Consider the following 21,698-nt stretch of genomic DNA (forward strand, 5'->3'; position numbering starts at 1 on the left):
TCTTCAAAAAAGACATTTATTGCCTACAGGAGGTGGGGGAGAGTTGGTGCTTTGTGTGAAGAGATGATACAAGTGCTGTTGAGCATGTTTGGTTTCAACTGAGGTGTAACTGCTCACATAATAAATACAGCTGTAGCCTTTGTAGAAGTCCCCCCCTTCAATATAAATATCATTGCTTCTACACAAGAAATTCTCTCCATACACACAAGAGCTCTGGTTTGTGCCAGAGCCGACCCAAGGCATCAGTTGGTTTCGACAAAATCACTTTTTTTTTGTGTGTGGATGAAACCCTCCGCTGCTTCAGGTGTCATCATCTCATCATCTTGATTTTATTTTTTTCTTTTCCTAGTCAAGCAGCCCATAGTACAATAACATCTTTCATTACACCCCCTGCTTTCTGAATGCCTGCTTGTTCCAAATCCCACGCCATTAGTTTCTAACGTAGGCTTTTAAGGAGGTAACTTGGTGCCTTTTACTTGTTTTAAATATTTAAATCTTTTCATTTGGCTATTTATTTATACATGTTCGGGCCCTGAAAACTTCAGAGAACAAGTCAACAGGATATCTGCAAAGGATAGATCTGTATTTTTTTCTTTTTTCAGAGGAAAACAACAAAGTCAGCACCGCCACCTACGTTAGAAAAACTTCCACTCATCCTCGCAGGCGAACGGCAACTTGTGTCGCTTCAGTTTTGCACCCTTTTGACATTTGTTTGTCAGACACGACGCATACTTTGGCTTTCACACTACTAAAGTATAGCAGCTCTCAACCACAGTTTTCATTCCAACCAAACGCTTGCTCGTTCGCTTCCTCCTGCCTGTGGTGACATTTGGTTAGATTGAAAACCAATGTGGTGAAGAGCTGCTTGTCTGGAGTCTAATAACAGAAACTTAACACCGTTGTTACATAAAACAAGTGTAAGTGCAGTCCTTTAAAATCTTCTTGAGAAATAAGGTAGCACCTTTGTTGGTGACTGCTGGTGGCTGAGGATCCTCACCCAGTTTCACTTTACTTATTACACATGAATGAAACAAATTTGCTTTAAGTTGCTATAAGGCAGCAACTTTAAAATACTTTTTCTAGGAATGCTCCCAGAAGTAACAGCTGGCCTTTCTTATTCTTGTCACTCTTCAAATTAAAACTTTAAATGACAGAGAAACTCAAACTGAAAATTGTTTTGCGATTGCCAAACTGATCGACCGTTTTGACAATGAAGTTGTTGCCTTTTCTCTTTCTAGTCCAAACCTTATGGTATCAATTAATTGTATCATGGCCTCATTCCAGCAAATGAACCAGTGCATGAACCTGTGGTCAGTATTGTGAATAAACAAAAAGACTATGTCAAAATGTACTGAAAATATTCATGATATACTAGTTCTATCAACTAAATTCAAATTGTGCCTAATCTGGTTCTTATCAGACTTATTTGGCATTTGTTGTATTTTAAAATTCATTTTCCACATCACTGTTTACAGGTTAATACACTGGGAAGAAAACATTCATGCAGCATCCTTTAAATTCACGTTTCCTGGTTTAGATGCAGTGACCAGTCCTAGCAGATAAAAGACAGCAAACCATTTGTCAGATAATCCCCATTTTTCCCTAGTAAGCACTGCTGGGCATCTTAACAACTTCATGTAGCAACCACACTGGTGTAAAATCAGAATCAAATCATGAACTTAACAGTGGAAGAACGTTTCCCCTCCTTCAACAAACCAGGGACAGAAATTCAACAACAGAATTTTTACATTCAGAAATCGCATGCGATGATGGTCGTGATAATCCTGTGTAAGATACAGCAACCACTTTGCAGAGAAAAACTGCAAAAAAACAAAAAAAAAAAAAAAACAATTAAACATAAAACTCACCAGAAAAACTACAAACAAGTGAGTGTGCATCCCAGATATCTGGTAGAAATGACTTGATGTTATGGATAAAAAAGAAAAAAACCAGAAACCAGTCTGAGGTGAGCAATGATTCCTCAGTTTCAAGTCCTCATGATCTCATCCCTAAATGTTGGTTCAGGAAGGACTGAAGGGATGAAAGCACTGATGGATTGATGGACGGATGGCTGGATGATGGCGCTGGGTTAATCTCTGAGCGTCTTGGTCTCATGGGCAGTGCTGCTGTTGGAGAAATTGTACAAACTAGGCACGTTGTTTGTAGAAAAAGTATGTGAAGTGCGCTCTACAGAGACAAAATTAACAAATGCTTATAGTTAGTGATAGTTGTGTATTATCGTGGAGAAAGTAAAAGAAATGGCTGTGGATGTTGGATGATGTGTGTGAAGGGAAACGTGAAAGGGATCTGCAAAACCATTTTTTTGGGAAAACATCAAAAACAAAGAGGAAGAAACCAAAAATAATTTTGCTTAAGCATCCTTACAGAGCGTGAAAAGCTTTGAGCGGACACTTAAATGTGCACTGGAGAAATAAAAGCCATCAACACAAACTGCTTTTAAACCTAGAACATTTATCTTTTTTCTCAAAAACTTTGTAATACTGAATTGTACAAAGTACCAATTGAAAGACTGCATGTTAGAGACAGAAAATGCCCGTAGTTCAAAAACAAAGTTGGACAGAGACGTTTTGCCTCAACAAGAGTATCAGAGACAGGTGGAGATTGAATTCACATATGAGATCTTAGTGCACTGGGCAAAGAAAAAAAGTACAAGTACATCTTTGATTTATGAGAAAAAATACGCCCCTTTATCAGGAAATGGTACATTCCCCTCACAGATGTGAAAGACGCCCTGTCATCAAAGGCAATTTAATTTACGCACAGCTGTTGTACAAAATCAGAAAACCCAGTGAGGTGAGTTTAGGAGTGAAGTATAGGCCTCAAAATGCTCACTAAGATAGACTTCATCAACTCCACCAAAACTGGAGGTGTATCTGTTAGCATTAGCAACAAATCATGTGCAAATAAAGCAAAAGCAGATAGTGCCTGTCCAGGCCGGTGGTTTAAAGCTGAGGTTACAGGGTATCATGTGGTGCAGACACCATTTAACCCAAAATTATGGCTTTTCTTTTCAAACTTAACAGAGCGACTTCTATGACTAATTTAACTAATTGAATATAAAGACTGTCAGGGTTTAATATTCAGATATGTTAAACTCAGTGAGTCCCCCTGCATAGATAGGGCTGGGTATCAAAGCTCACCATTTCTCTGTGCCAATCAAAAAGTCTGCTGCACTGAGTATCGAAAAACTTCAAGGACCGAAAGCTGGTGTCAAATGTTTGATCAGATTCTATTTGGATATTTTTAACTAAACCTGTAATAACATCAGACTGTTCCTGATTGAAATCAAGATGTTTCTAATTTAAGACTGCATTCTACTTCCAGCAAAGTAGTTGTATGACTGATTTACACCAGTGGTTCCCGACTATCTCTGCTTGTGACCCCTTCATACAGGTCATGTCCCAGTGTGGCCACATTTTGCAGGTTACATAAAGTCTCAAAATAAACATAGTTTATGTTTTTCTTGTTTGCTACCCAGTTTTTTTGTCTCATGACCCAACCTCAACATTTGGAGCCACTCCTTTAGATGGCATTAAACATTTAAGAAGTCCGGCTTTGTACAGAACAAACGGGCCTTTGTAGGAAATCTGTTTATTTTCTCAATTTCTTATTAGAATTTTTCAAAATTTTGATAAAATATATTGTTTTTTGCATTAGTAATAAAACTCAGGTAGTGTATCATATTAGCGCAAATATTGATACCCAGTCCAACCCCTGCATTCATTTATTATGTTGATCCCACACTTACAACAAAACCAAGTGACAATGTTTTAAAACTTCAAAGTGTCTCAAAACAAATTTTATCTGATGACTCAGAAATGAGACATTTGATTTTCCCCAAGATATTTTTTGGGAATGGAGCAAAAAAGAGCAGCAGCAGCAGTTTGCATCAAAAATGCACAAAGACGTGGGACTTCTACAACAACAACACATATGTATGCAAGTACATACATTACCTGTGCTTATAAAGGATTTTCAGAACGATAGCTTCCTGTTTGGTTTTGCTCGTACGATGCGACTCAGAGTCTTTCGTTTTAGAGGTACTGCTGGATGCATAGCATAGCCCTGAGTTACAACTTACATAAAGGGCTATTAGTTCTAATCATCTGACATAAATATACAAAGTTTGAAGTCCACAGGAATCTGGCATTAAGAGGCTCCAACAACCAATTTCATAGTAAGCCTTTGGTAAATACATTCGGCTCCTGGTCACGAATCATTAGCAGATTCTTCTCAGGAAGTTTATTTTTTTCTCTGGCACCAATAAATAAATATTATCATTTTATCGATGGAGCATAAGTCACTCATTGTGTAGAGATTCTTTGGCCTGTCAGGTGATCTTTTCTTCTTTTTTAAGACCGTAGGTGTTCAAAAGCACAACTCCAGAAGCTAAACAGAGCTAATAGAGTATAACGCGCATTGTTGGTCAGGATTGTGTTACGAATTTATTTAATATCCTATTTTTTTTTTCTGAAAGAGGAGGGGGCTAATTTGTTTGTAGTGCTTAAATTTGGGATTTGAGCACTCATTTGGCCTGCATTCATTATTTTTGTTTATTACTCTCTAGTACCGCAGAAATCTTGCAAGTTGCATCTTTTGAACTATGGTGAGCATGAAATGGCCAAGACTGAACCTCCTGCAAGTACCTCTGCAAGTCAAATATTTAGTAATGATCAAAGAGAGGTACAAGACCCGTATTATAGAAGTAGAAATTCATAGAAGTGAATGCAGCAGTTCAGTAACATGCCACAGCACCGCGAGGCCGGCTTTCAGGTTGAGATTTGCAAGAAGAATTAATTCCTTTTCAGGTTTTTTAAAAACTGGACCAGGAAACATAATCCCAAATGGGATCCAGAAAAAAGACTTGATAGACAAGTACATAGTGTCTATTATTTCCCACAAGGCAAGTGTCAATCTGAAAGCCCCCTAAAACAATCCGTCATCAATATTATCAGTGCTGTTATGTGACCAAAAATTCACGAGACCTGCCGCTGTGACACAAGATGATTTCATATTCCGTTCCCCATATGATACACACCAATTTTGTGTTACAATCACATTATATTACTTTTAAAAACAACCCAATCAGTAATTTTTAACCTTAAAAATTACACATATTTACTCACATGCAGCTAAATTAAGTGTGTTGGTGTTTCTCAGCTGATCAGAATTGAAAATATGGACCTGTGTTAACAAAAAAATACTGATGTAAACAAGCCTTTCACATCCTCGTACAACATTCCTTACTTTGATTTAGTTGTTTGTAGTGTTACTCCTTTTATTAAAATCAACTGTCAGTTAATTTGAAAGTGATTGCAGGTTCCAGTTCTATAGACTGTGACTTTAACACAACATACATTGCATGTTGTGGTTGCAACATTAATATTACGTTATGTTTTTGCTCTAAAAAAGATTATTTCACAGCTGTGTGAAATGAGAAAAGAAACACAGTTCAATTGAAATTCAGCTACTCTGCTGACATTTGTGTGGCAGACTGATCTTTAAAAAGTTGAGAGGGTTTAAGTTAAGGTTTGTTGTTGTAGGAGCAGAATCTACAAGTAGTTGTGATCATATCAAAGGCAAAAAAAAAAAGACATTGGGGGTCACCATAGCAACTTCATCCCAAGCCCAACATTTGGTATCAAGCCTTTTCAAGGGGAGAAAGAAAAAGTAAAATAAAATCAAACATTTAAAGTGTGCAAAAACACAAAAGGGGCCAACAAACGGGCGAATACTTCACTCCTTTTGGGTAGATGTGTCTTAGGATTGGAGGGTTCGGATGGTGTCTGAGTTTTAATATGATCAGTAAACTGTACAGGGTCCTGTATAAAGCTGGGGGGGGATGGGGGAGGACAGTGTTTCAAGGTAAGGTAAGAAGGGTGGGTGGGACTCTCTCGGGCTGCACTACCTGTGGACTGGCAGGTGCAGCCCATTGAGAGGGTTGAGCGGGGGGGGTGGGGGAGGCTGCAGCTCCAGCTGGGCCAGCAGGGAGAAGTGGTCCGAGGGGATGTGGGGGTGGGGGCAGCCGGTGATGTTGTTGTCGACGAGCCACTGGCTGTCCAGTGGTCCCATCAGGCCCAGGACGCTCATGTGGGTCTTGGAGAAGAAGATGTAGTCGATCACGCCCTGCAGACACAAAGACATCATGTGTTATCAATTTTAGGGCTGGGTGTCTATTTGTGTGATTGCACTGATTTATGTACGCTAAACATGAAGCTACAGAGACTGTTAGCTTAGCTAAGCATAAAGACTAGAAACAAGGGGCAACTGCAAGCCTAGCTCTGTCTGAAGGTAACAAACAGTTACTGCTCCTGACCAAGAAATAGAATTTTAATAGAAAAAAATATTTATTTTTTTAAATACAGAATAATTACTTGTTTCTAGTTCTGTGCTAAGGTGCTGTCAGCAAACTGCCTGCTGGCAGTAGCTTCATATTTAGTGCACAGACACGTAGTAGTATCAGAGTTCCCATCTAACGCTCTGCAAAGAAGTGTATTTCCAAAAATAATGTCATCTGATATGATACATTGTCCTGTGGACAAAGAACTATTGAAACATTTGATATCGCAGAGGGCACACATCCTCAATTTGTATGTCTTCAGTACTGGTTTCCAAAACCGTCTCCCAAAGACATATTCATACTGTATAAAAGATGACTTTTAGCTAAATCTGGAGGGACACGTGCCGGAAAATCCACCATAGGACAAATGATGAGAAAAAAATCCTGTACCCTGTCTGAGAACTCTAGAATGTTCAAATAAAATGTTCTAATTTGTAAGACTCGGTCAGGATCATTTCTTTCAAGATATTTTGCTGAGGAAGGACAAACAGCATGAACTCTGCCATCCACTCGCCTGTTGTGCACCTGCTTATAATCTGCCTTTCGATAACGTTGATGACTCATACAAGTGACTGTGCATGGTGGATATTCACACACTGAGCCAGACTCACTTCGATCTACTTCTCTTATCAACCATGAGTCATCCATGGTGACTATTTGTACACTGATGGCGCATCTGTAGAATTAAAGTAATGTGCTACAAAGAAAAATGAACTTTAACACAAAACAGCAAATCGTTGATTGTTCCTGAAGTTCCAAAAGGAGCCAAACATCAAATTAAGGATGCATTGAGTAGAGATGAACTGTTCCTGTAAGAATCTCTGCATGTTAAAAGTTTGTGGAAGATAGTCGGGGAAGTCCAAAAATGTTGTTACAAAAACTAGGAGCATAAAAAACAAATGACAAATGCCTGTATGACTCATTAGGTACCAACGCAAAAACCACAAGATACAGTAAATCAAAAGGGAAGTGCAGACTCAATAACAGTTTTGTAGCTCATAAAGTGACATGTTCTGGGTTTTCCATTCTAACTCAGCTCTCCCACGACAAAAATGATATGAAACATTCCACATATGCGAATCTATCTAATGGCAAATAATGTATGACATTAGCTGGATTAACCACTCATCATTGTATGTCCTTTAATGTGATGCTCCATTTGACCAAATGTTTGTAACTATACTCCAGGTTGAACAATACTTTGAATTTTGGCCCTGTGCATCAAAAATTCAGCTTCAGTGAAAAGTGACAAAAATAATTAATTCTGTCTTTTAATTTAAGAAAAATTTTTGGTTGAAAAATGTAGCTAATTCTAACATTGCAGTGAACTATCAGTGGTTTAACATGTTTTATCCCAATTATTAGAAAACACATTGGCATGTTTTGCAAATGCTAACCATTTTACAAAACATGCCATTTTATTTATTTTTATTGTTCCAGTCATCCACAGATTTCCATTTTTATGCAATCTGAAAATCTGTTAGCAGATGTTTAAAACTTGCTTGAGTTGTGTAATTTAATAAAGCCAAGAAACTGCGAGTTGATTTGCTATCTAACATAAATTAATGGAGACCAATGGCAGCTTGTGATGAAGAGATCCAGAAGTCTAAATTTGTACAAGACGCATCAAAAAATAATGAGAAAATTGGGTATTTACAACGTGTAACGCCTTCAGGAGGTTTTTTACCTTGAAGTCATATGTGTAGTTGGTGTAAGGCATCAGATTGCTGTCGTACGCGCTCTTCAGCTGGAAGTTGTGTGTGATGCTTCCGTCTGAGTTGCCGTTCTTGCCGTTGCAGTTGAAGTTGGTCAGACATTCATTGTAGCGTAGCTCCTTGAAGTCCTTGTGGTTCTCAGCTACTCCTCCATTGCTCAGGTATTCCACCACACCTGGATCATACAGTGGCAAAATTTGATTGTGAAGGTTCATCACATTGACCAGAAACATACCTCTTATTTTATAAAACTATGACACTGCCTTCAAAATAAAGAACGTGTTTCTCTTCTCATAGAATCACATTGAGCGAACAAAATTATTAGATACAAATTTATCCAACAATGAGATCCTAATGCCAACATACAACATTTCCATCAAATAAGACTAAAAAACTGAATCAGAAACTGAAAAGTTAGCAGAGGTTTCTGAAAAGTCCTACCTGAGTCGGGCAGGGAGTTGAGGTCAGCACACAGGACAATGGGGATGGAGGATGGGTCGGAGGTCGGCGAACCGGTCGCCACGGAGCCCGAGGCTCTCTCAGCAATGCTCTTCAGCTCCGACAGGAACATCATGGTCTGGATCAACTTGACATCCGAGTACTCAGGGTCCCAGTGCATGTGGGCATTGGCCACCAGGATCAGCTGCCTCTCTTGTGGTGGTTTCATGCCTGAAAACAGAGAAGAAAAATGGGATTATTCAACAGATATGCAGCCAATGAAGGAGTGAAAAGAAGAGTGTAAAAGTCCAGTATGGGGATGTTGTTTAGCTCAGTTGGTAGAGCATCCACTCCATGTACAAAGGCTCAGTCCTAGCCGTAGTGGCCCAGGGTTCGAATCCGACTTGTGGCCCTTTTCTGCATGTCTTTCCCTATCTCTCTCTCCCCAAATTCCTGTCACTCTTCAGCTGTCTCTATCCAATAAAAGCTTGAAAAGGCTGAAAAAAAAAAGAAAAAAAAATCCAGTATGACTGCTCTCTGAGAAGTATAACGTTTTAAACTAATTGTTTAGGTGGGATGAGAAATTAAAAAAAAATCCAAAAAGGATGAAAAATCAAAACCTGAAACTTTTTTTTTTTTTTTTTTTCAAAATTAGAGTCAAAAAGTCCCCCAACACCGCAAACCACCAAATAAAATAAAACCTGACAATGTCTGGGGGTTATTTTGGTTACAAAAAGCACAGAGCTCTGGTGCAACTTTAGGAACTAAAGAAGTGCGGAGACAGCAAAACAAAATAAAAATACAAGGAAGAGAAGGATTTACATAATGTGAGTGACCATTGTACATGTGTGGTCAGTGTCTAAATACATGTCCTGTATTCACTACAAGGTTTAATGAATGCACTGATACATACTGAAAATATGATATGTTCAAAACCACAACAGAACTCACCTGTTAAACATCTTCAACACCTTTACCACCACGACATTTAGTGGATTGTATTGATTCCTAATCAAAGCCACTAGTGACTCCTTGTGGCACAAACTCATTACTACAGATTATTCCTTTGATGTTACTTTGATTGATTTGGTAAATATCTTTGTGGATTGCTGCTTATAAAGTGTACAACATTCATAAAGACAACAAAGTTATTGATTTATATATGGCTACACTGTTTGGTGGATGGATTCATGTATATGTTACACATTAATGATAACTCTATGTATGGTCTTTTTTAACTATTAAACTTAAGAGTTAGAAATGTGTGCGTGTCCGTTGACATGTACTGTAAAGACTGACCAGATTGTCAATAAATATGTGTAAAAATTATTAGTTGAATAATTGTTCAACAGAAAACAAATCTGATAATAGATGAATCATTAAAGGACTAGTGGAATCAAGTGGTGAGGTTGCAGATTGCATCTACTTGTACTGTGTACGACTCGCCTATGGTGGCTGCAAAAAAGGACTTTTAAAATGATTTCTGACATGTTATATAATATACATTTATTCATAACTGACAAATTGATTGATAAAGGTATATTATATATAGTTACGTCCACAGTGGGTTATATCGTTTTTGTACCACATTGGTGGACTAGGAATGTTTTTGGGAGTAACACAACAAGACAAACTATAGTGCCATTACCATCATATTATACCATCGTACCATCACATCATCTGTTTTGGATGATGCTCATGGAGTGACTCTGTCTGTTCTTACCCCCAGAGAACATGTCCTTGTTGACCTCGAGCAGAACGGCTACCCCGATATTGTCTTTGGTCATCACTCTGTTCAGCATGACCTCTGAGCCCTCAGAGTTGGCCATGGCCACTTGATTGAACTCCACTGTGTGTTTCTGGACTAAAGTAAACCTGCAGAAACAATCACAAAGCAGCATCAATACCCATGGAGTGCAGATGTTAAGGGACTTTAAAAATTGTAGTCACCACAATGTGGTCGTTAGTTTCAAATCAGTTTCTGTAGAGACTCTATAAATATTGCTTAATTCAACCAGAAACATTCTTGGATAAGCTCCTAAACTCACTTCTCTGTCTTGAAGAACACAGCGCAGCCGTCCACATGTTTCCTCTCCTGTTCAGAAACCAGTTTGGCACGAGACTTTGGACAGAAGTAGCCGTCGTAGCCGCGCTCCTTTAGTGTTTCCAGAAACAAAGTGTAGTACTGCTCTGTCTCCACCTCCTGCAGACACACAGGGCAAGAAATGTCATCTAAAAGAGTCAATGAAATGTATGTGAAGAGGTTAGTAACTGTGACACCAGGGTCAAGTGTAATCATCAGGTCAGTCTCTATTTAAATAAATAAACATCCTTTGGACTGTCTCTGTTGTATTTTATTTAAGGTTTAAAAAAAGTAAAATACAGATACCCAGAAACAGACCCCACAGTAGGGTGGAAGGGTTAGTAACCATGACAATGCATAAACACATAGATTTTTATACCTCAAAGTATTTATTCTACCACATCAAACAAACAAATATAATTTCCTCAAATTCTCGAATCCATATGAGGCTGCTCCTTCCTGAAGAGACCGTCCCATACAAGCAAAACAAACAAAAGCCTTTCTCGTGGGAAAGATTAACCGATATCAACAAGATTTTTTTTTAGACATGAATCATGTTCCAAGAATGAATGAATGTTTTCATTTTCACTTGTCAACTTGATCTTTATCTTTTGAATATTCCACTTTGAAAACTTTTCATTTCAAGATTTGGGCGTTTGTCCAATGTTTAGCTACATAATGTTTTATGTAAAATGGAAAAAATATATATGTAATTTTAAACAAATCTGGCCCCAAATATGAGAATTGAATATAATAATCTTAAATCTCCTTGAATAATGGAAGCTTGAAATGTCCAGGTACCTTATAGGACAATTAAAGAGAAATTATAAAATTATATTAGTGGGACAGGAAAACAAACTGACTACAGTGAATCAGTAGCAGCTACCATTATCTACTAGACAATGACTTGTTGTGTTGAAGGGGAAAGATTGGATGCTGTGGATTGATCTGAGGAGTAGCTCCGCACAGAGTACAGTCTCATAATTACAGCACTGACTCAACAACTCAATAAATCAGCTTTGTGCTCAAGGAAAACCGAGTGAATTGTCCTCACTCACTCATGAGAAGTCAGTGGATGGATGGAGAGACGGTTAGTGAAGACCTTCTTTACATTAAGGCTGAATTAAGTGCCGGTACTGGAGTTGTGTCTATTTGTGCTGAATGTAACCGCTGTGAAGTAATCAGGAATAACCTTTTTTTCACTTATTAACTGCCCAATGGTCACAAGTGAGCTCAAACAGGACTGTAAACTGCTACAATCACAGCCAATCAAAAGCATGTACACTTAGTTGTGCTTAGTAAATCTACGCTTTATTTCAGATCCTAACAGAAAACCAAACAGTCTCTCTTCTATTCTAAAAAGTTAGGCTGGGGTTCTGTGTGGTTCAATACATTACCACTTTAGTCTAGACTAGAATATCTAAAGAACAATTCAACAGACTGCCATCAAATGTTATAGTCACCAGAGAATGAATCCTAATTACCTCTGTACCTAAGTACCTCTGACTTTCCCTGGAGCGTCAGCAGCAGGTCAAAGTTTTCACTTATCCTGTGAAATATTTCAACATCTACAAGATGGATTAGTATAAAAAGTACAGACACAAATGGTTCCAAGATGATGAATCCTGATGAGTTTAGTGATGCTTTTACTTTTTCTCTAGCGCCATAACCCGGCTTATCTTATCCCTTGATATGAAGATATCATTTCGACCTCTCACAAAGCAATTCTTTCTCTTTCCTGCTCTGATTACTTTCTGATTTGTTTCTTTTTCTCTGTAAGTCAGCCTGAAGTCACAAATGTAACAAGGGAAACATTAAGGCAATGTCCGCTTTAAACTGGAAGCCCCTGATTTACCTGCAGGCTGATGATGTCAGCGTCACAGTTAGTGATTTCCTCCATGATGCCTTTCTTCCGGTACTCCCAGTTGAGGGCCCAGGATGGACAGTAGCCATACAGCTGTCGTGTGGCGTATTTGTCACAGAGCACGTTGTAGCACATGACTGTGAACACAGCTGCAGGAGAAGAGGAAGAGAAGACGAGATATTAAGTACAAGAATACTGAATGATTATCTATAAAGTTTTAACCGATTCCTCTGATCTTTGCTGACCTGCATGAGTGACATTGAGACAGTCGCAACACAAACATTTATTATTGTTATCGCTTAAAACATTTAATGCACTGTTTGTACTTTAGATAGAACTGGATGTGAATTTTACTCAACACACCTCTCCTTCTCATTACTTGACAAAAGGTTTATACCTGAAATATTTTGCATTCTGGAAAAAGATCAGCTGTGACGAGTTTCTATTTCTGACAGCGGTCAAACTTATTTAGGACTGCTCCCACAAGTCAAACACACTCAAGGGCCATTTCAATATTCTGGCAACCAGTATTCTGGGCAACTTGTGTTGTGTTAAATGGTCTCTATAAATAAAGAATGAGATTGTGAGCGAGTTGCATCCTTCTTGGCAACTAAATGAAACTCTACACCCTCTTACATCACTGCTCCAATTGGCTTGTAGGTGTTTTATATTGACACGTGTTTTTGACGCAAAGATTTCCAAAGCAAATTTCAATAAGGTGATGTCAGTAAATTAAACACAGTACATTCAGGTTTACGAACCTGGCAGATCAGACACAATTGTAAGGTTGCTTTTTCTGGACTATTTGGGAGATCAGTTCATCATTTTTTATTTATTTTTTGGCTTATGTCTCCTGATAATAAAACAATAACTTCTGATCCAGTGAGTTATGAGTAGTTCAGTCATTTTTACTTCTATATAAAGTGCTACATAGATACACTTCTCATGATATCTCATGATACTTCAGGTTTATTTTGTTAGTGGCTCCTGTCCACCAGAACCATGGGCTTAGGAAACATTTTAAAATGAAATTTCCCATCAGTGGAAAAATCAGTGGGAAATCATTTTTTATATAAAAATCTGACGCAGCTTTAAGTTAAAAGAATATATGTTTCACATAGACATACAATGACACAATCACAAAATGAATTATCTCTACTCCAAGAAGAAGTTGAGGTGAACATGCGATAACTTACCTGTGGGGATCATTTGGTCTCGCTCTTTCAGAGTGATCCAAGGTCTTTGGGGGAGCTGCTCTGGATGCACTGCAAACAGGGCAGGGGGAATTAGGGATAATCACTCACTTGTCTGAGACAAACACAATACATACCCGTTATGATATACCGGCGTTGCCCCTGGTTAACTATGCATGAGTTCCAATAAACGGTCGCGTGGTAAGGTGAAGCGACCGAGCCATTTACCTGCAAGATTGTCAAGCATGTAGTTCAAAAGCTTTCTGGTTCCGTCCGGCTCCTGGTACAGATTGAGGATGTCTTGGGACAAAGGGTTTCCTGAAAAACAATCATATAACAAATTTAAACATCAGATAACAGGCAAAGCAGGATAATTCACTTTTACAATCAGTTTATAAAGACTGGTTGCAGACAGATTTCACTTGTATTTTATGGACAGTGGCAGTTTCAAACAATCAGAATTTAATTTAAAATATACATTTATGTTCTTGGTTCAAATTAAAGGTAATAATAAAATAGAAGACTCACCTTTTAGCCCCAGGGTTTGTAACTGGAAAAGCCTCCCAAGTTCATAAGGCAGAACTCGTAAAAGATTGTTGTTTAAAAGCAATTCCCTGCAAGAAATATTATGAAAATATCAGTATTTTGCATCTCTGCCTTTTCTTACATTCACAAACTTTCTCCAACAATGTGTAATTCCTTGCCATGGATGCACTTTTACTACTGTCAAAACATCTCCTCCCACATGGTCCTTTGTTGTCACTTCAATTATGTCTTCAGTCAAAATGTGTCTTTGCTTGTCATCTTTGTATTTGTTTGTTTGTCAGTTTTGAGGTGAGATGCTTTACTAAGATCTGCAGGATATCTATTCTCACCCACACATTTCATAATCCTCCTCCTTCTTCTGAGCCTTTGATAACTGTTTTTAATTATTGTGTTTTTGAAAGACTTTTTCAAACATTCCCAAAGCACACTATGCTTTGGAAATGTTTGACATTTGAATCAAATTTGAATTATTTACTTTTCAAAACAAAGCCTAGACTGATGTAGAATGAAGAAATTCAATTCTCTGTGTAAAACTTCAAACAGGTGGACAAATGTCAGCAAACATGCTGTGTGGCAGCAAGGTTTGTTTCTGTCCAGGTTCAAATAAAAAAATATCTAAAAACATTGTTGACATACGAAGCAGAAACAATGATCCTTATTCACTTATTATTTATTACATTTGACTGTACACACATTACATCTGGTATCTGGTCTAAAAGTTTCAATGCTTCTGTCAATATTTACAGCCCACAACACATCCTTATCATATCTACCACCATCAAAACCACAACCATTTGTTTCAAATAAATGCTCCTAGTTGCACTGTGAAAGTAAATGAACTAAATACAGAACAGGGCTCTCACACAGACAAAGCAGCCACGTATTGAAAAGGATAGGAAGGTTTTTAGTCGACAAGTCTGTTTTAAAACAAAGACGGTTCCTCCTGTTCAGGCAATGGGGGACAAAATCCACAGTCCTCATTCAGGTCAACAAGTCAACGTGAGACTTCAGCAGTTTGCGTTCATCAAATCAAGAGGAAATCTTCCAAAGATTTTGTTGTTGTCCCTTCCCTGTTTGTTTCCCTGTACAGTGTTTCTGTGCTGGAAGATATCCACTAGATTTGTAGAACTCAGACTGCTGACATTAGCAGTGTGTAGGATTTAACTGTATCTAGCAATGGAGTTGCTGATTATGCCCCCCTCGTGTAACTCTCTCCTTCCTAGCGTAAAGGAGAAACTACATTCTTGCTTTACAACCTTGTCTATTATACAATATTTACAATATTTACAATATTTTCAAGCCCTTCCTCCCTATTTCCACTCATGCACTTACACTTTAGTATTTGTTTAAGTCTGTAACGGTAAATTGCTGAACTTCAGTGACTGACAACAGCTACCGGACTTCAGAGGAGTCCGTGTTTAGTCCGTTATGGGCTACTGTAAAAACATGGAGCGTCTTTAGATATAAAAGACTCATTCCAAGCTAACAAAAACACAATAATTGAAAACATTGTTATGCATATTATATTCTGCTTCTGTAATAATCTGTTAATAGAACCCTAAATCTGACACACTGGACCTTTAACAGAGATCGAGGATTTTGTCCTCTGTCACAGGAGCTCTTACAGGATGAACAGGAGGAACGTTTCAATCCGTTGCAGTCAGAGTTTACCACCTCATTTCCTGGAGGACACACTGCGCCGTTTACACAGTAAATCTTAATATATCGAAAAGATATATCAATTTCAATCATTGGATTTCCAGAAACTTTACTTCACTGTGGATGAAGTTCTGTGTTCTACGGATCTGATGTGAGTCTGAAAATCTCTGAAAGTATCTTAGGACTCTCCTGAACAGCATGAACTACAGTGACCCTACCTGAGTGAGACCATGTTGCCCAGTTCAGCGGGCAGGCTGCGGAGCTTATTGGATGACAAGTTCAGGTAGACCAGGTTGGGCAGCTTGGCGATGTCAGGTGGGATGCGTGTTAGGTTGTTGTCATTGATGTGCAGTGCCGTCAAATGGGTGAGCGTCCATAATGAGCTGCTCAGACTCCTCACCCGTCCTGTGTCAAACAAACAGGAGTACAATGGAGTGTCTTTAAAATGACACTGCTTGTGCGTAGGTGCTGTATGTACGTCTATTTACCTCAGTCTATGAAACATATTTAGACATTTATTTAGTAGTATGTTAGTGATTTTCATTCCTGGGACTAATGCTGGTACAGACTCACATCTGTGCTTCAAGATATCAGGTGGGATGTTTTATGGAAGCACACACAGAGCTAGTTAGACTGACCAGATATCTCGAGCTCAGCCCAGTAAGACTTCTTCCCATTGGCCGCCTCCTCAGCTGACATGATGGTGTAACATCTACGGGGATCTGGAGGATCATATTTTTCCTTTGGCATACCTGTTAATCTGAAAAACAAAGAAAGAACACTGAAGTTTTAGTTTAAACTCAGATTAAGACCAAGAAACACTCTTTGGCCAGCACTGAGAGGGCAGTGGATGGCAAAGGAAGTTTTGGACATTTAGTAGTACTATGGAGCTATTTTTCTATGAGTGGGTGACCATTCTGTTTGATGTGATACACAATGGTGTCACACTGGATTAAAAAAAATGATCAACACGTTTGTTAGATCCCAATAACAGATTTTAATGAGTAACACTGAACGTAAAAACTGTTTACAATAAAAGGAAAAAGGTAACACAATAAAAGTTTAAGATGAATTTGGCTGGTTACATTTATCTTTCTAATATCATGACTGCCCAAGCTGCAAATTACTTTAACTAACTTTTTATAATTGATTTATTTTCCAATTATTTTCTTGACTATTATACTGAGTTTGTCTGTAAAATGTCCCAAAAAATAGCTGGAAAAATGCCCATCTAAATTTCCAACAATCCAAGGCAAAGTCTTCAAATTGCCTGTTTTGTCCAGCCACCAGTCCAAAATCCAAATATATTCAATTCACAGTGAGAGAAAACTCCTCACTCCTCATGAAGAGTCGATTAACAGACCAAAGTTTCTTCTCAGAGGGATCGGTATAAACATCCAACGATTGGCTGGTTGTGACAAGGATGTCGATTTTGTTTCTCTGAGTCTCAGTGAATGGGAAGCTCTCCAGATTCTCCAGGCACCTGCATAAATTATCCCGCCTATTTACTTTTTTAACGAATCAGAATATTTACGTAAATTATTGTCTGACTTTTTAAGTAGTTGGTGGAGTTAGTGACCTCAGCAACCTCAGATGGCCCCAGTACACCCTGAGATCTGCAAAAAGCCTGGACCAACCTCAGCCAAACTCCTGGAGGAAGCACCTGGAGGACAGTTCTGACACACTGGAATGAAAACTGGCGTCTATCTAAAGAGCTCAGAGACTGAAGTAAGTTGTAGATTGTTTAATAATCGGTATGATGATGGTGTGTGATTTACGGAATTCATTTTGACTGTCCACGCTAAATACAGGCAGAACTAATTCTTTTGATCTAGAGGCCAGAGCAGTTGATTTATGTTAAAGTTTTCAATCCAACCAAACAGCTGCAATTTGACAAACCTCCACCACAGCAGCTCCAGAGTCTCAAATAAGAGTAACAATCAACCTTCAATACAGTTTGGTGATTCATTTGTCTCCCTAAGATCAAAATTACTTTCAGTACAAATTACATAATGATGATCAAATGAAGTCAGGTGTCAATGCAGCATGATATTGTATTTTTTTTTCTTTTTGGTGTTAGGACTCGGATAACAGACACATTTGTCAAATGGTGATATTAATCAATACCGGGGAAATATTACCATTAATTTTGTGATGCTGGTTTAAATAATATCAGCAAGCTCAACCGGAGACACAAACTATTTTAAAATGTCAACCTGTACGTCACAGTTATTGAACTCTGCCAGAGCAGAGAAACAAATGGGACCAACCAAAAACATGCAAAGAAACAAACAAAAAAACCCTGATTCGCTTTTATTTTGACTCAGACTTAAAAAGAATTTGAGCCAGTCTTGAACCTAATTTGGATGTAAGATCCAATCTTATACTTCAAAGCAAGTATCTGGGAAATTCTGCATCTCAGAGTGTTTATGACATTATTATATAACACACACTGCTGCTTTACCAAAGCAAGTAAACATAAAGGATGGATTCAAACATGAGAATGCTACTGAGACCAGATGTGTTTGTATAATATCTACGTCATAATATGAGACAAGATACCACCTCAGAGTCTGATTAATGCAATTAATTACAAACTTACATTACAGCGCAAGTGTCTTAAACTGACTAAAAATAAATTAGTCTTTATACCAACTTTACTAGACACATGAGTATTGCTTGAAAGCAGTACTGACATGCATAAAAAAAAAGAAGTCGCTCACTCAAAGATTACTTAAATATCACACTGTAACCCCATGCAGTCTTGTCTTTTTGAAGCTGCAGGAGCTTGCTGTCAGCCTGCTGCCCATGTATGGGTCACAGACACATATAATAAACATGTAATATTCCACGATTTTGTTATTATCCACTGACCTCTGTGTTCATATGAGTAGAGGAAGAAAAAAAAAGAAAAAAGAAAAAGAACAGGTCGCATTATATTATGTATCCAGCCGCCATGAGCTTGGCCAGGGTTGAACAAGTTTGGAGAAGACTTACATAACCTGTTTACACACGACTGGATCACAAGTAAGCGGCAGCAGCGTCTGCGGACAGATATACGGCCTGCTGGCACTGGTTATCACATCCATACAGAGACAGGCACCAAACTAAAGTTGCCCACTGTGACTTTCATCACATGCCCGACATGATATCTACATATTAGGACTCCGGGGGCTGTCACTGATAGGCTAAATATTTTGGCAAACACTGAATATGTTGCTTTGGAAACGGGAGATTTATTATATTAACAAGGCGGGAGTTTTTTTTTTGTAAGTGGAAAAAATGCAGCGATGTGAACTGCACCAACAGCTGAGAGGCGAGTGTCCAAACATAGCTCTAATGTCAAAAGTGACAAGCGCGTAAGTTAACGCCGCACGGAGACGGGCCCGCTCAGGAGAAGTTCGGCCCACCGCTCAGCAGCTGTCACACCTGACAATGACTTAAACACGCCCTCTCCGTATGTCTGCTTCTACACTGTCAGCTGTTGTAACTGGTAAAATATCGTCGAAACACAGTGTGAACAGGAGAGTCGCCCGGCGAGCTTTAAAGCACGGCACTGGATTTGTTTGGCTAGCGGCTGCGGGGCGCACGCCGCCCGGGCTCTCCGAGGCGAACTGCGGGGGAGACGGAGTTGGTCCAAATGAAAGCGTGGCTAACTGTGAAATTTAACCCGAGACAGCTCGGACAAAGTGTCCGCAGAATGAGAACAAAGTCCCGATTTACATTACCTTCATTCGGGGGCAGTAGAAGACGATTTATAGAGTGAATTGGTAGAGACATGCAGACACGGTTGTTGAACCCGTTTAGACCCTGAACGTCTCGGAAGGAAGAACAACAAACGCGGCTTCCGCTCGTACCCGTGCGTGTACGGGAAGCCAGCTGGTTCAAATGTACGCGACTTTCAACGCGTCGTCAACACGTAAACAACGCGTTGTTCAACGCGTAAAAGACGCATTGATTTTTCTCGCGTCGTTAACGTGTAAATAACACACCCTACCACGTAAAACAGTTTTATTTCTATGACCTATTTTTTTTCACTCCTCTACTATATACTGAATGAGTCACTGGACAAGGGCAAAGAAATAAGAAGGTGATAAGCATGTTAAAAAGTGTACCAGGAAACCCCCAGCATACATAAATGGTTTAGCCCTACTGCTCATCAGCCAATGGGAACTTGTGACACTCACCTGTTTTAACACTCACCTGTTTGAACACTCACCTGTTTGAACACTCACCTGTTTGAACTTACCAAGTGGCTCAGAATTATGTGAAATTAATGTCTGAGGTCACACATTAAAAAAAAGATCTCAGACATTAAAAATCATTGTGTTGTTTATGCGTTAATTACGTATTAATGACCCGTTAACAACGTTTAAACAACACATTAACAACATGTAAACAATGCTTTGAAAGTCACATATATTTAAACTAGCTGCCCCCCCAAAGCGTTTCAAAGGCATTGTTAACACATAAACAACGCATTGATTTTCCACATGTTGTTAATGCGTTGTTTACTGTCATTTGTACATAAACAACGCATTGACTTTTAATGCGGTGTTTACACATAGCTGTCTTTCCCTGTGGTTTTTCTGTCATGCATGTCATAGTCATAGTCATTCGACTGTTTCTTTTAATTGAAAAGCATTTAAAGGAGTAGTGAATAGCATTTTCTGTATTAAGTATTAATTAAAAGTCCCACTAAACTCCATCTAAATATCTATTTCATATAATATAGAAATACATGCATTGAAGATCATCAATTAGTATATCTAGAAGCCACTGGGAAATTCAGCATATATTTAAAGGAGCAATACAATTTTAACTTTAGTCAAGTTTGTTTTCAACTGGATTCGTGAAATGATTACATTTTAAATAAGTTAAACATTTACTCAGATAAGTAAGAATCGGTATATCAGACCATTCAGTTTTACCTCCCGGGCGGAACTATTCAGCGCTTGTCGTTGTTTTCACACGGACTAGCGGCCTTCCCAGACATGGCAGGTTGCACGCGGACTGTGTTGAAAGGTCAGGTTTGTTTTGTGTCATTAACTTTGGTCTCGCTCACACTAATTAATCAGCTCATGTATTTACTGAGAGAAGTGCATGCTGATCCTCAGAGGCGTCTTTTTTGTGTGAAACGGCAAACAGTCATTTTAGCCGGTTAGCTCGCCTGCAGCTAACGACAGGAGACGTATGGAAAAACAAAACATGTATTATGTCTGATGTATCGAGACTCCCCGTTTCATTCGGCTAAATAAAATTTAAAAAACAACATTTTTTAATGGACAGCTGCAGCTTTCCCATTAAAACGTGATTGACTTCATGCTCTTCATCCTGCTCACAGTCATTGAAGCTGTTACAGCACAAATACAACCACACCAACCTTTTCACAGCATGCATCCCTGCAGGCATCCAGAGATGTCTTGTTTATGATTTATAATTAACATATTTTTTAGGCTAGACTGGGGAAATGTGCTTTTGGTAGTAAACTTAAAAGCAGCACTAGGGGCATGTTGTGTCCAGTAAACAAGTTTACACAAGCTTTAAACTGGCAAAGCACATTTTATTTGTTGTAAATCAGTGAACTCACTGCACCCTTGATAAAATAATATTGGCACAGGCAGATTTTCTACATGTAAATATTAGCAAATATTTCCAGTTTCATGCAAACAATATAAATTTAGATGCTTCAGTTTGGCAGAGATAAACCCAAATGTGCATGCTTTGGAGACACTAAACTAAACAGATGGTGGTGCACTTTGGTTTATTCAAGTTTAAAATGTGTTTTGTAAAATCACAGAAAATGTCTCAGACATTCGGTAAGCTCTCTGTACCCTGG

At 38.6% G+C, this 21,698-nt stretch overlaps 2 protein-coding genes across 2 annotated transcripts in view; one reads left to right on the forward strand and one right to left on the reverse strand.

The window, feature by feature from the left end:
- Positions 1-19,733, reverse strand: cnot6l (CCR4-NOT transcription complex, subunit 6-like). The gene is made up of 12 exons (XM_010750820.3): positions 19,588-19,733; positions 16,498-16,619; positions 16,078-16,264; positions 14,183-14,268; positions 13,883-13,972; positions 13,658-13,726; positions 12,453-12,610; positions 10,563-10,717; positions 10,238-10,389; positions 8,518-8,745; positions 8,049-8,251; positions 1-6,147 (listed from the first exon to the last, which is right to left on the reverse strand). Exons 2-12 carry the CDS (start codon positions 16,607-16,609, stop codon positions 5,926-5,928), a joined length of 1,662 nt encoding a protein of 553 aa, XP_010749122.2. The 5' UTR covers positions 16,610-16,619; positions 19,588-19,733; the 3' UTR covers positions 1-5,925.
- Positions 18,816-21,698, forward strand: part of mrpl1 (mitochondrial ribosomal protein L1) — an 11,282-nt gene continuing 8,399 nt past the window's right edge. Inside the window, exons 1-2 of the mRNA XM_010750831.3 lie at positions 18,816-18,839; positions 20,776-20,884. Coding sequence (XP_010749133.2) covers positions 18,816-18,839; positions 20,776-20,884 — 133 coding nt within the window. The remainder of the gene's footprint in view (positions 18,840-20,775; positions 20,885-21,698) is intronic.

This window comes from Larimichthys crocea, chromosome III (genome assembly GCF_000972845.2).
Source record: "Larimichthys crocea isolate SSNF chromosome III, L_crocea_2.0, whole genome shotgun sequence".
Taxonomy (NCBI): Eukaryota; Metazoa; Chordata; class Actinopteri; family Sciaenidae; genus Larimichthys; species Larimichthys crocea.

What these genes read in the sequence shown, in the direction of transcription:
- cnot6l (XM_010750820.3), bottom strand. Translation starts at nt 16,609, where the DNA reads ATGCCAAAGGAAAAATATGATCCTCCAGATCCCCGTAGATGTTACACC. An exon ending in CTGACATCATCAGCCTGCAG is followed by an intron (nt 10,718 to 12,452) that starts GTAAATCAGGGG and finishes GTGTGTCTGCAG; the next exon opens with GAGGTGGAGACAGAGCAGTA. An exon ending in GTGTTCTTCAAGACAGAGAA is followed by an intron (nt 10,390 to 10,562) that starts GTGAGTTTAGGA and finishes TTGTTTCTGCAG; the next exon opens with GTTTACTTTAGTCCAGAAAC.